Source organism: Alosa sapidissima, chromosome 22 (genome assembly GCF_018492685.1).
Source record: "Alosa sapidissima isolate fAloSap1 chromosome 22, fAloSap1.pri, whole genome shotgun sequence".
NCBI classification, from domain to species: Eukaryota; Metazoa; Chordata; class Actinopteri; order Clupeiformes; family Clupeidae; genus Alosa; species Alosa sapidissima.
This window is the reverse complement of record NC_055978.1, coordinates 7,583,580-7,596,166: the sequence shown is the minus strand read 5'-3', so window position 1 is coordinate 7,596,166 and position 12,587 is coordinate 7,583,580. Positions and strand designations below refer to the sequence as shown.

At 42.8% G+C, this 12,587-nt stretch overlaps 1 protein-coding gene across 12 annotated transcripts in view; it reads right to left on the bottom strand.

Annotated features, from left to right (window-relative positions):
• The window catches only part of mybpc1 (myosin binding protein C1), a 48,989-nt gene that overhangs the window by 13,817 nt on the left and 22,585 nt on the right, over positions 1-12,587 (bottom strand). For 9 of the 12 annotated variants that reach the window (XM_042079543.1, XM_042079535.1, XM_042079537.1 and 6 more), the window contains 14 exons: positions 11,399-11,562; positions 10,932-11,064; positions 9,007-9,015; positions 8,354-8,478; positions 7,810-7,915; positions 7,267-7,433; positions 6,545-6,710; positions 5,869-5,975; positions 4,579-4,715; positions 3,629-3,788; positions 2,744-2,848; positions 2,396-2,584; positions 707-841; positions 328-495 (listed from right to left, as the gene is read on the bottom strand). In XM_042079543.1, coding sequence (XP_041935477.1) covers positions 328-495; positions 707-841; positions 2,396-2,584; positions 2,744-2,848; positions 3,629-3,788; positions 4,579-4,715; positions 5,869-5,975; positions 6,545-6,710; positions 7,267-7,433; positions 7,810-7,915; positions 8,354-8,478; positions 9,007-9,015; positions 10,932-11,064; positions 11,399-11,562 — 1,871 coding nt within the window. The remainder of the gene's footprint in view (positions 1-327; positions 496-706; positions 842-2,395; positions 2,585-2,743; positions 2,849-3,628; positions 3,789-4,578; positions 4,716-5,868; positions 5,976-6,544; positions 6,711-7,266; positions 7,434-7,809; positions 7,916-8,353; positions 8,479-9,006; positions 9,016-10,931; positions 11,065-11,398; positions 11,563-12,587) is intronic. The other 3 variants (XM_042079536.1, XM_042079539.1, XM_042079541.1) reach the window with 1 other exon arrangement.

Genomic DNA, 12,587 nt, shown 5'->3' with positions numbered 1-12,587 from the left:
ATGCTAAGCTAGGCTAACAGTCTAAGACTGGTTGGGTTATTGCACACACAGAGAAGAGAAGGGTATGTATCCTCTTATCTAACTCTGGGGGAGATGGCAGATAAGCTATTTCCCAATAATTTCCAAAAAAAAGTAGGCGTGTTCCTTTAAAGCAGTAGTTCACAAAAGTGTGAGGAATATAGACGTGCCATGTTGGGCACTATGAACAGCAGGACATTTGTTATTGTTGTGCCTATCTTTATTACCGGTAATAACTTGTTTTTTTGACATGGAAGATTCATTCAAAACAAATTCCCATGAACCTCCTCTAGAGTAGTGGATACTCACCGATGACCTCCTTGACCAGGATGGCGTGCTGTGTGGTGCGGGGTGTGCTGGCTCCGGCGGCGTTGATGGCCTTCACCCTCACCTGGATTTTCACCTCTGTGGGCAGACCCGTGATGGTGTACTTGGTCTTCTCCGTCAGCTCCGGATTGGCTACGATCCACTCGTCCGCTGAAAAGAGAGCCAATCATAATGAGGGATACTGTCAGTATTAAAATCAGCGTTGATCATGATTACATGATTGTGTGTGTTCTGTAAAAAAACAACAAAAAACAACATGGTAGCCATGGTAACCATGGTAACTAAAGCCATGGTAACTAACTGAACATGGGTCCCAAGTGATACTACAATTTGAAATGTGTCTGCTCTAGGTTCCCCTTACATCCTTCAATTTGGTACTCCACCAGATAGCCGTCCAATCCCGCGGCACCAATCGTGTCAGGTGGACGCCACTTCATTGTCACCGTGTCGTCAGTGACATCATCCACCACCAGCATCGTTGGCTCACTGGTTACAGCTGAAACAAACACAAAGAAGTATGCATTTTACTATGAAAAAAGATTGAGAAAAACAAAAAACATTTATCAGCTCCTTCTGTAGCGTCATGTATTTTTAATCATTTATTCCCAGCTTGTTCTGTATATGGTCATCCCCTTGTAGTGTTCAAAATAAATCACCCTATGCCACACACACACACACACACACACACACACACAGAGGCAAGCATGATCAGCCCCTTGTCATGTTCAAAATAAACCACCCTGTGTCACACACACACACACACACACACACACACACACACACACACACATAAACACACACACATAAACACACACAGACACACTCACACACACACACACACACACACACACACACACACTGACAAACATGCGACAAGTCTGAGCAGAGTGGCTCAGGTCGTAATCAGGCAGGCATGCCACTGATCCATTCCCCTGAGTCTTCATTAGATCCCATCTCTTCTATTCTTACCCACGGCACTACACCCCCCCCCCCCCCCCCCCCCCCGCCACCTTGCCCCCCCACCCACACACACACACATCCCATCTCTCATAAGCCTGCGTCGATTTGGCTGCCATTATAGAGGCATATTTAATATCCCCTAAATCCTCGCTCTATGTGTCGTGAGGTCATGCCTGGAATACTGTCGTGTCCAGAACAACAGCTGCAGAGAGGGAGGATGGTGGTGAAGGTGGGGTGTGTGTGTGTGTGTGCGTGTGTGTGTGTGTGTGTGTGTGTGTGTGCGTGAGCATGTGTGTGTGTGTGCGTGCGTGTGTGCGCGCGCGTGTGTGTGTGTGTGTGTGTGTGTGTTTTTTGTGCGTGTGTGTGTGTGTGTGTGTGTGTGTGTGTGTGTGTGTGTGTGTGTGAGTGTGTGTGAGCATGTGTGTGTGTGTGCGTGTGTGTGTGTGTGTGTGTGTGTGTGTGCGTGCGTGCATGTGTGTGAGTGAGCATGTGTGTATGTGTGTGTGGGGCAAGGCACTTAGAGTAAGGACATATGACAGAGAGATGGTGTGGCAACATTCACATGTCATGTAATATTGCACTTTTACTTGGTCTTAGACGCTACTTGAGCTGAGTCTGCTGTATTTGATAGTGTTATGAATGAATACGGAACACACAATCTAAACAAACTCACTGAGAGAAACTCTGATAATTTTTTTTCTTATTCATTCTTATTCTCATTTATCTTCACAAAGATCTTGTTGAAATGAAATGTAGGTTTTTAAGATATCTACCATGTGATATGCAACATTTTCCACAAGTGTTGTTAGTGATTAAGCGGTTTACTTAGAGAACATCTCCTCTCATAGCACCACTTACAACAAGTCTTGCTGATCCTAGCACTTACCACCCGTCTTGAACTGACACTCAACTGTTAAAAACAGCACTCACTGATGCACTTATTCTTACTGTACTCTAACGTTTTTAAATTGTCCTAAAATTGTTGAGAGAATTGCTTTAAAAAACTTAAACGGTTTACCATGTTGTTAGTCGCTTTGGTTAAAAATGCGTCAGCCAAATGTAATGTAATGAAATGTAAAGTTTAACTCACCGAGTGGCACAAAGGCTTTGGAAGGCCCGCTGGGTTTGGAGACACCAATGGCATTCACAGCAAAGATGCGCACCTCATACGGGACGCCCTCAATCATCTTCTTTGGCTCAAAGGTTGTCTCCTTGCAAAGGTCAAAGTTCAACCTCATCCATCGGGAGCTCTGTTTCTTTTTCCTCTCAATGAAGTAGCCTAAATGACACACACACACATTAGAGTAATGAAACAATCTGAGTATACAAACTGAATACACACAAACACACACACACACACACACACGCACACACACACAAACACTCACACACACATACACACACACATACACACTATTCACTATTCACATAGGCCTACCCAAAATAGGTGATCCTCCATCATAGTGCGGAGGCTCCCATGTCATGGAACACCAGTCTCCTCCGACCACTGGGACGAGAGGAGCTTCCGGTGCGTCTGGAATATCTAGAGAATCAAATCACACAGTACGTGATACATACAGTATGGTTGTTGGGGTGGTTTGGGACTTGGTTTGTCTGCAACAGACACTTTCCAATGAGGAGACACAGCACTCAAAAAATCCTCCGTAGAAATGCATGGGGTTAGTTTGTAATGCCAATATGGCAGTTGTCTACACATATCCCGCCGCATACGTGGCAAAAAATTAGAATACATTGTGGCAATCATGTGGTGTGTTGTGATACATTGTGCCAATCATGTGTTGTAATCTCACTGGTGGAGCAAGGTTGGTGTCGTGAAGCCTTGCGCGTGATGCCTGATAAGTGCCCAAAAAGTGTTACAATATGGCCGCCGAGCGGAGGGACTTAAAGGACTTTGTCTGTAATTAATATGGCTTTTAAGCTGAGTAGACACTGAGATTTTTCTTGACAGTTGCGTATCTGGTACTCGTACAATATGTTTCAATCAATTGCCATTGTTGTGTTCATATTGTGCCTCCATCTGCTCACACGACAAGACAGACAGCCGACACTTCGGCACTTCAGCCGTTCCTACTGGTCGGGGTTCGAACCAGCAACCCTCCGGTTACAAGTCCGGAGCGCTAACCAGTAGGCCACGGCTGCCCCTGAACCTGGACCAAAATCGCACAGTCTGCTTGGTGTTAAAAGGTTCTGTAACAGAACCGGGGTTCCTTCAGCCAAAATTATCATGATTCAGAGTTCTAAGTTGAGGCCCTCATCTCTCCAACGATTCTCCCATGAAGGTCACAAGTCTGCTGTCTCTCACCCACAACCTTGACCTTGACGGTGGCGCTGTCCTCTCCTGCGTCGTTTTGCAGGACTATCTTGTAGTTGCCCGAGTCCTCCCTCTCGGTGACGTCAATGGTCAGGCTGGTGTGGTCAGCATACGTCTCTGCCCGCACCCTGTTGCCTGAGTCCAAAATCACCTTTAGGGTGAAAAAATTACATACACACATGTAATAAATAAACAGGGAAAAGGCCCCCTCTGTAGAAATAATAATGTAAATGTAAAGTAATATGTACTGTATACCCGTAATCGACCAGCTTTAAACCTATGGGGCTGATGGACACAAAGTGTGTCCAAAGAATTGCTCACAGACTACTCATCACACAAATATCACATGCATATCATGCAAAACCATGCGGCCTAAGGTTTCAAATGGTGCTAGAATTTGAATTTCCCCTTGGGGATCAATAAAGTATCTATCTATCTATCTATCTATCTAGTGGCTAATTGCTGTGATAATACTGAAAATAACTTAGAACCCAAATGGTTTTAACCTTGTTAATCTGGCAATATATTTTACAACAGAGGGATACTTGTTTCGCTGTTACTTAGACATATATCACCTGTCACTTCTGTTTATATCTTTTGCAATCATGTATTCTTCTACTGTATGCTGTATTAAAGCATGAAAATGTAATTATTTGACTGGAGTCTCTGACATTGCTGATGTGTGCTGGGGAAGCCTGGTATTGCACCATGTCGTGTTTTTGTTGGATCCCTCTGTAACACTTTAGACCTTTACAGTAATACCCTGTTTCAGACTAATTGTGCATCCCCATTTATGCTAAATCGGTACCCAGTACGTTGAAAACTGACAAAAAGTGTAATTCCTACATTGTGTTACTTTAACTTATTCACTTGTCTCTTCTAAATGTCCTGTAGAGCCGAACTACAAATGTTGAAATAAGAAGCCAGAATTGTAAGCGCACCCTCTCTCCCTTCATCCAGACCACTCTTGGGGCCGGTTCTCCACTGATGGGGACCTCCAGACGCAGTTTGTTTCCGGCAACGATGGTGATGGTGTTGTCTGGGGCATTCAGCGCTTCCAGGTGCACCCTGGGAGGATCTGAGGAGAGCAGGGCAGAGCAAAACCTCAGCTGGGGCAACCAGCAGGAATTTACCCTAACCATAAATACAACCAGCATGAATTTACCATAACTATAACCATAACCAGCAGGAATTTACCCTAACCATAAATACAACCAGCATGAATTTACCATAACTATAACCATAACCAGCAGGAATTTACCATAATCATAACCATAACCAGCAGGGATTGACCATAACCATAACCAGCATGAATGTACCATAATCATAACCATAACCACCTTGAATTTACCATAACCATAACTATAACCAGCAGGAATCTATCATAACCATAACCATAGCCAGCAGGAATTTACCATAACCATACTCATAACCATAACTATAGCCAGCAGGACATTACCATACAACTAGCCATAACCAGCAAGAATAACCATAGCCATAACAATAACCATAATCTTTGTCAGATTTAGTTGAGAATCAGCTAGTTCAGATGAATCAATATTGTTCAGTTGGAATTGACAAAAATAGACCTATAAATCATTTTCATTCAAAAACCGGACAATTATTAGCCTAGAAATCTAGACACACCCTAGCGGCAGCAAATTACATTTGCTTCCAGGGCTAGTCTAGCAACTCTCCGTTGGCTTGTGAGCTCGAAAAATTAAACTTCTATCAGGCCAATCTGATCGTGTATAGAGTCGTTAGGCGGGCTTAACATAATGATTGATGGCAGAGTTGCAACGGTTTGGCTTGAATTCCTTGCTACTTAAAAAAAAAAAAAGATAAATGTTGCTGTTGGCCAACAGTGTGACACCTGTTAAGCTTTTATTAAGTTGGCAAACGTTTGAACTAGCCAACTACTGTAGCTCCGCTGGTGGGAAACATGGGACTCATAGCGCTGCCGCTGTCCTATTGCGTGCAGAGGGAATTTGAAAGACAACCGATTATCCCGCCCCTCGGACTGAGCACTGCGAATGGTGAGTACCCAGACCCTACATTTTAATGTGGGTCTGGCTCGTCAGGCTAGACAATTATGCCAACCGAAAAAACATAACTTCTTGTATTGGAAATAATGAATGTATCTTGTGGCATTGTGTTGAATGACTGCTGAATCTATTCTGAAAAATTCTACCATCCTACTGATAATGAGAGGAGGGGCACTCGCTGTTTACCGTGAACTTGAACTTTGCAAGTTAGGCTCTGAGAGTAGCCCTCGGGAACAAACATGTAGTCTCCTGCATCATGAATCGTGGCGGCCTGGATCTCCAGCCTGTGGTTCCTGTCATAAACAACAATAAAAACAAAACTCGTCTTTACAAAGAAACTTTTCAAAATGATCAGTGTACAAACCGAGATGTTTTTTCCTGTGTTTTGATGATGTTTTATGAGAATTTGCTCTACAAAGGTAGATGGGATTAAACTTAATGCTTAATGCATTTAAAGGCTTGATCACTCGGGATACTTGGAACTTGGGTCTAGTCTGACACTGCCCACACAGTAATACACAGAGTAATACATATGTCCTGCATATAAAATGACCTGACTAAGTGAATGTGTGTGTGTGTGTGTGTGTGTGTGTGTGTGTGTGTGTGTGTGTGTGTGTGTGTGTGTGTGTGTGTGTGTGTGTGTGTGTGTGTGTGACTGTGTGTGTGTGTGTGTGAGGGAGAGAGAGAGAGAGTTATGTGTGTGTCTGTGTGTGTGTGTGTGTGTGTGTGTGTGTGTGTGTGTGTGTGTGTGTGTGTGTGTGTGTGTGTGTGTGTGAGAGAGAGAGAGAGAGAGAGAGAGAGAGAGAGAGAGAGAGAGTTATGTGTGTGTGTGTGTGTACATGTTTTGTCCTGTTCTTCATACCTGGCCCGGTGGAGGATATTGATGCGGTCACTGGACTGGATCAGCTGCCCGTTGCGGTACCAGCGGCCCGGAACGTTGCCTGGGGAGATCTCCAGGTGGAGGGGAAGAGGCTGACCCAACAGAACCGTCATATCCTGCAGATCCTGAAAGATCTTCAGAGGTTTCACTGAGACAAGAAGAGAAGAAAGAGAGAGAGAGAGATGTAGATAGATAGATAGATAGATAGATAGATAGAGATAGATAGATAGATAGATAGATAGATAGAACAAGAAAACAGATGATCCACCAGACAGTCTTTCCATCCAAAAAATAAAGCGAAAAAGCTAAAGCGAACTGACTGATATGATCACAGAGGGAAATAAAGGAGCACCAACAAGACAACTTGCGGGATGATATTATGATGTTTCTGTAACCATAAATATAACAACTGAGGAGAAGTTTGCAGTCATTCCTTTATGATGATGATTATGGCATATAAAACAGATACTGTGTATATGCTACTGAATGATACGATGTAAATGCGATTACAAATTTCAACTAGTTTGACATTGACCAAACAGTTAATTTGCTTGTCCATTAAGGAAAAAAGTCACGTCTGTTTTCCAAAAGTGTGAATGCACTTGTGACAGGCATCCAGTAAGCTGTCTATTTGTCTTAGATTGATGATATTAAGTGAACCTTGGCCTTAGCAGAAGGCTATATTTCAGAACACTGGTACTTACAGTCCACCTGAACATGAGCCTCAGTGGTGCCCCCTGTTGCCTTGAGGGAGTAAGTGCCAGTGTCCTCCTTCGTGGCATCGTCTATGATCAGCCAATGCTTGGTGCCCTCGGATTTCACCCGGTACCGAGACCGGACTCCAGTTGGGACTTCAACACCATTCTTCATCCTGTGGAAATATGGAGTCTGGGTTTCATTCTTCATTCCATCACCAGATAGAAGCCCAATCTACACTCAGCTCTGTAGCACTGTAGTGCTCTTGCTCAATAGATATCTAAGCTATTGAGTAAGCTTTTTTTGCTATCTAAGCATCTCAGATAAATGTCATGGATTATGCCAAGTCCTAAACTAAAAGAGAATTTCAATAAAGATCTCCACTGAAACAGTGTTTTTAGTCTAGGTAAGGAGTAGACTGTAAGGTAAGGAGTAGACTGTGTCTGCGTTCCAATTCACATACTTCTGTACTTATAATACCTTATTATAGTGCACAAGCATGTCTGCACTCATTTTATTTATTGTTAGTACAGAAGTCTGCGTTGTAGTACCATTTCACTTTAGCCCCCTCTTCAGTCACTTCACACTCCAGCTCAATGCGCTCATTGACTGTAGTCTTCACAGGCTCCAGGTGCTTTACAATATTCACAGGGAGCTCTGCCAAGAGAGATAGTGAGAGAGAGAGAGAGAGAGAGAGAGAGAGAGAGAGAGAGCACAGTTTCATCATCAGAGTGGGACAGACAGTATATGTGTGTGTGTGGGTGTGGGTGTGGGTGTGTGTGTGTGTGTCTGTGCAGGCTGGGCAGACACGCAGACAGAACTGAAGTGTAGAGGTGTACGCACATCTATAACGATTCTACAGGTGCTGGATACTAGAAATACTGAGTAAAACAAAAGATATCCGCACACTGTCTCAAAAGGTCCCAGTTTAATGGTGGGTGATACACAACGTTTCGACCACTCAGGGCTTCGTCAGGTACACCTGAGTGGTCGAAACGTTGTGTATCACCCACCATTAAACTGGGACCTTTAGAGACAGTGTGCAGACACGCAGACAGACAGACAGACAGGCAGACAGACAGACAGGCAGAGTACCTTTAACAAAGAGCTCAGTTGAACATTTCTCGTCTCCAGCACTAACTGAGTAGGCAGCATCGTCGTTTATCTGGCAGTTGTTGATGACCATAATCCTTTGAGTACCCTTGTGCTCAAAGATGTACCTATCCAACAAACCCACAACTTATAAACATCCACGCAATGCTGTGCAAAATCACATCTGAAGTGTGAATATATGTCTACATCTCTATAGGCCATAATCAGCAGAGTTTATGTAAGATTCGGGTTTCAGTTCATGTAAATAAACAAAATGATAGTTTTTCAGCTTTGCTTTATGGGTCAAGAGTGAAGAGTTCATCATATACTGTACTGGCACAGAAAAAATAGAACTTAACACTAATACAATGCAATACTTCATTCATATTAATATATACAAATGCATCTTGCATATAGCTCAGAATAAATAGGTAAATGTACTTTAAAAAAAGTCTTGAACTATTTAGTTGTTTAAAAATTCATACCTTAGAACCCTGCCCCACAAAAAAACAACAATTGTCAACAATTGCTTTGCATCTTTTTCTCTCTGAGAGTGTATGGTAAAGCCAATAAAACAGGAGGTCTCACTCTAAATAGGATGAAATAACATGAACTGTCAGCGTTCATAGAGCTGTATAGCAGATGAGCCGACTTACTTCCGGTTACTTTAGTTGTGTTCCGGAGCAGAGAGCAGACAAGGGCGAGGAAGGCGGTGGAGGAGGAGGAGGTTACACGAGAGAAAAGACAACCCGGCAAAAACACACACACACACAGGACAGAAGGAACAAGGTACAGCAGACATCATGCCTAAGTCACTAGTGGCTGGAGCAGCCATTAGTGGCACTGTGACACAGAACAACAAATAAACAGTAAACATAAACATGACCATAAACATAGAGAGATAGCACAGTGGAGCCTGTCCGGGAGCAGGGAATCCTGGGGGATATACCACCGGCGATCAGACGAATGGGAAAGTGCAGTGACCTTCCAGATGGCTTTAACCTCGACTGGCTTTGAGTGACCTCTGACCTTAGCCTGTGTTACCCAGCAGATTTTACTGTGCTGCTTTAAGAGGCTGTGTGTAAAACCTGAGTAGCCTCAAGCTGTCTTGAATACACTAACATGTCCGTGACCGCACTCCTCCACCGAATCTACTAATCCGCTTCACTGTTTTACTAGAAGGATGTGCAGCCTCACCAGGGGACTGTGAGGCAAAGTAGAGACAAAAAGGTACATTTCACATCTTCTTTTTTTGTCCTAACACTTCCTGTCTCCTCAAGGGACATTGTTTCTCTGCACACAGGATATGAACCCCCAGCCACACAGGTCCTGTTTAAATAACAGTTCTAGAGGTGGGGTCTACAGACGCGACGTTCAAGAACACAATGCTCTGTGTTGTTTACACCAACAGAGCCACCATTGTCCATGGACTTGACTTAATAATTGTTTATTTTGCGTAAAGTGGGTTGAGTGGCCAGAAATGGCACTATATAAATAAATGTTTACTTATTTACTTACTGCTGACTGTCATACAGGCTGAAGTGATGTCTACTCTCTGTCCCTGTCATGTTTAGAGGCAAATTCAGACTACATGGTATCAGTGTGATTTGTTAGCAGCAATCCCTTTTCTCTGCCACCCTCTTTTCCACAGGCTCTGGAGTTCCATTGGTAAAATTCACAAAGTTTGTGTGGGTCATGTAGGTGGATTTCATTATTTATTTGTTTGTTTGTTTGTTTGTTTGTTTGTTTTTTTGTTTGTTTTTTTGTTTGTTTGTTTGTTGTTATTTTGAGGACTTTGAGGTAACTACAAAGCCAGCCACTGTTAAAGACCTGTAAAGAAGGCACTGCCATTTCCTGTCTGAAGAAGGAAGGACCTGTCGTTAATTGCAAAAGGACAATTAATTAATTGACCAAGTACATTAGCATACTACATTACTGTCTGAATGTAGCTGAGGACCAAATGTCAACCCTTAGGACGCTTCCTACACATCGCCTTCCAGCCCTCAACAGTGTTGAGAGAACATTACATGTTTGTTTGGAATTGCCAGCGAATAATTCACAATGCAATTTGGTGCCAGAGGAAGTTAGAATTGAGTGCAACACAGTACTATTCACAGGATGGATACACATTCCTGCTTGTTGCACAGCTGTTGCATTGAAAAGGACAATAATATTTTGGTTCAGTCGTTGTTAACAATTTGGTTCATTGTTGTTGTTTTTTTTTTGTTTTGTTTTTTTCTGTGGGAAGAGTTTGTTCATGATCTGTGAGGATTGGAATGTGTCATGTCATGCCGCTACTGCATAGCGGTGCATTCAGTTTGTATCTGTGGACCATTGCTGGAAAGCCCAAGCACAGCAAAGAGTACAAACACATCTCTATATTATGAAAACAGAAGACAAAACAAAAAACAAAAGAAAGTTCATCAAAACAACAAAAAATAGGAGCAAGACCACAAATGAAACTTATTTTATGAGAGGGGCCCCAAAAATGCTTTTCATTTGTGTGAAGACAGAGGGTGAAAATTAATGTGACAGTAAAGGAGGGACAGAGAGAGACCAGACGGAATAAAATGTCACCTACTTGGGAGTGGGGCGAATCTCTTGACCGTTCTTGTACCACTTTAACTCCACTGTTGGGTCTGCTAGGTCGACTACAAGTCGGATTTTTCCACCTTTGTCCGCCTGGTACGCTGGATCCAGTTTCTTGGCAAAAGCTTTGGATAAAACGCAGATCGGTTGAGCATGTAAGAAAATCCACTGTCACTGACAAACTTCAACAAACAGTTTTTAAAATACACATTACATATTACTTTGTGAGTTTTCTGTGATCCTGCAATGATTGCCTAAATACATTTTGGACATTTCAGTGTATTTGAATAAAAATGTTTGTGATTTTGTTTGTGTAATACCATAGTGGTGTGTGTTACTACTAAAGATGAAAACATGTCTTTCGTGTGTGTCTTTCGTCCTCCATGGCCAAATGTGCTAGACTGTGAATACCATCAGGGAACTGTGTTGAAAATACTAATAAGCAGTGATCACGAGCACCTTCACTCTTCTTCACAACCTTCGTCGTCTTCTTCAGTCTCTTCAGAAGCCCACGCAAGTCAGTGATGCCGTACTCAAAAGCTATCCTTTCGTACTCGTCCGGTCGGGCATTTTTGAGGATCTCCCAGACGTCGACGTCGGGGGCTTCCTCCTGTTTCGGTTCCCTAGGGAACCACCACAGGTGAAGCAGGGAGGCAGTGTGAGGTCAGACATAAATTGAGTGAATTTGCGACGTGTCCTAAAGAACTCCATCAGCAGTGAGAGTCAGTCAGTGGGGGAAAGTACTGGTCTAAATTCTTAAAGGTACAGTGTAGAACAGGTCTGAAATTTTTTGAAGGTACAGTCAGTAATTCTGGCAAATGGATGTTAATATTTGAGCTGAACAGCCAATCATAAGAGTTTATAACTCACGAGTCACTGTGGCACTATGACTGTATGTTTGTTTACTGTTTACAGTGACATGATTATGCACAAACACCACAATTCTTCAAACACATACACTAGTGGTTACACAGATACTGATATTTACTAATTGTAATTTCATAATATTTGTCAACCCGTCAACAAGTCGTTATTTACCGGTACAGTGCTAGGCTAACATTATTACTGCTAGTGCTAGCTGTTGGTGGGGATGGGTGGGGGTTCATGGTTATCCATGGCAGACATGTGCTTACTGTACTTTAAAACTACAGTACACAACTTACATGTCACTGTGAAACAACAGATGACATTTTCAGTGAAGTACTTCCATACATATGAACGTCTTTTGTCCATGACTAGCTGACTGATGCCTATAGCACTGACTAGTGTTTTTAATAGTTAACTTGATGATAGCTGATGAAACCCCTAGCATACACAGAATGGAAAACTAAATGACTGTCGAGAGTGATTCACTGAATTTGACAAACATGTATTGGCTTAGAATTTCTGACTGTACCTTTAAATGACAGAGGACCAGTTTCGGAACTACTGTAGTGACCAGAAAACTGGTCAGAATGGAACTTCCTGTTTTCCTCCCACCTGTTCCTATTACTGCTTCTCTACATCTCAGATTTTTCTCTCTCTCTCTCTTTCTCTTTCCCTTTATGGTTCTTACTTTCTCCTTCTTCCTTACTCTTTGCATCCCACTATCTCTACGATTTCTCTGTCTGACTCTCGTTCAGTTCCTCAGGACATGTCACCAAAGGGA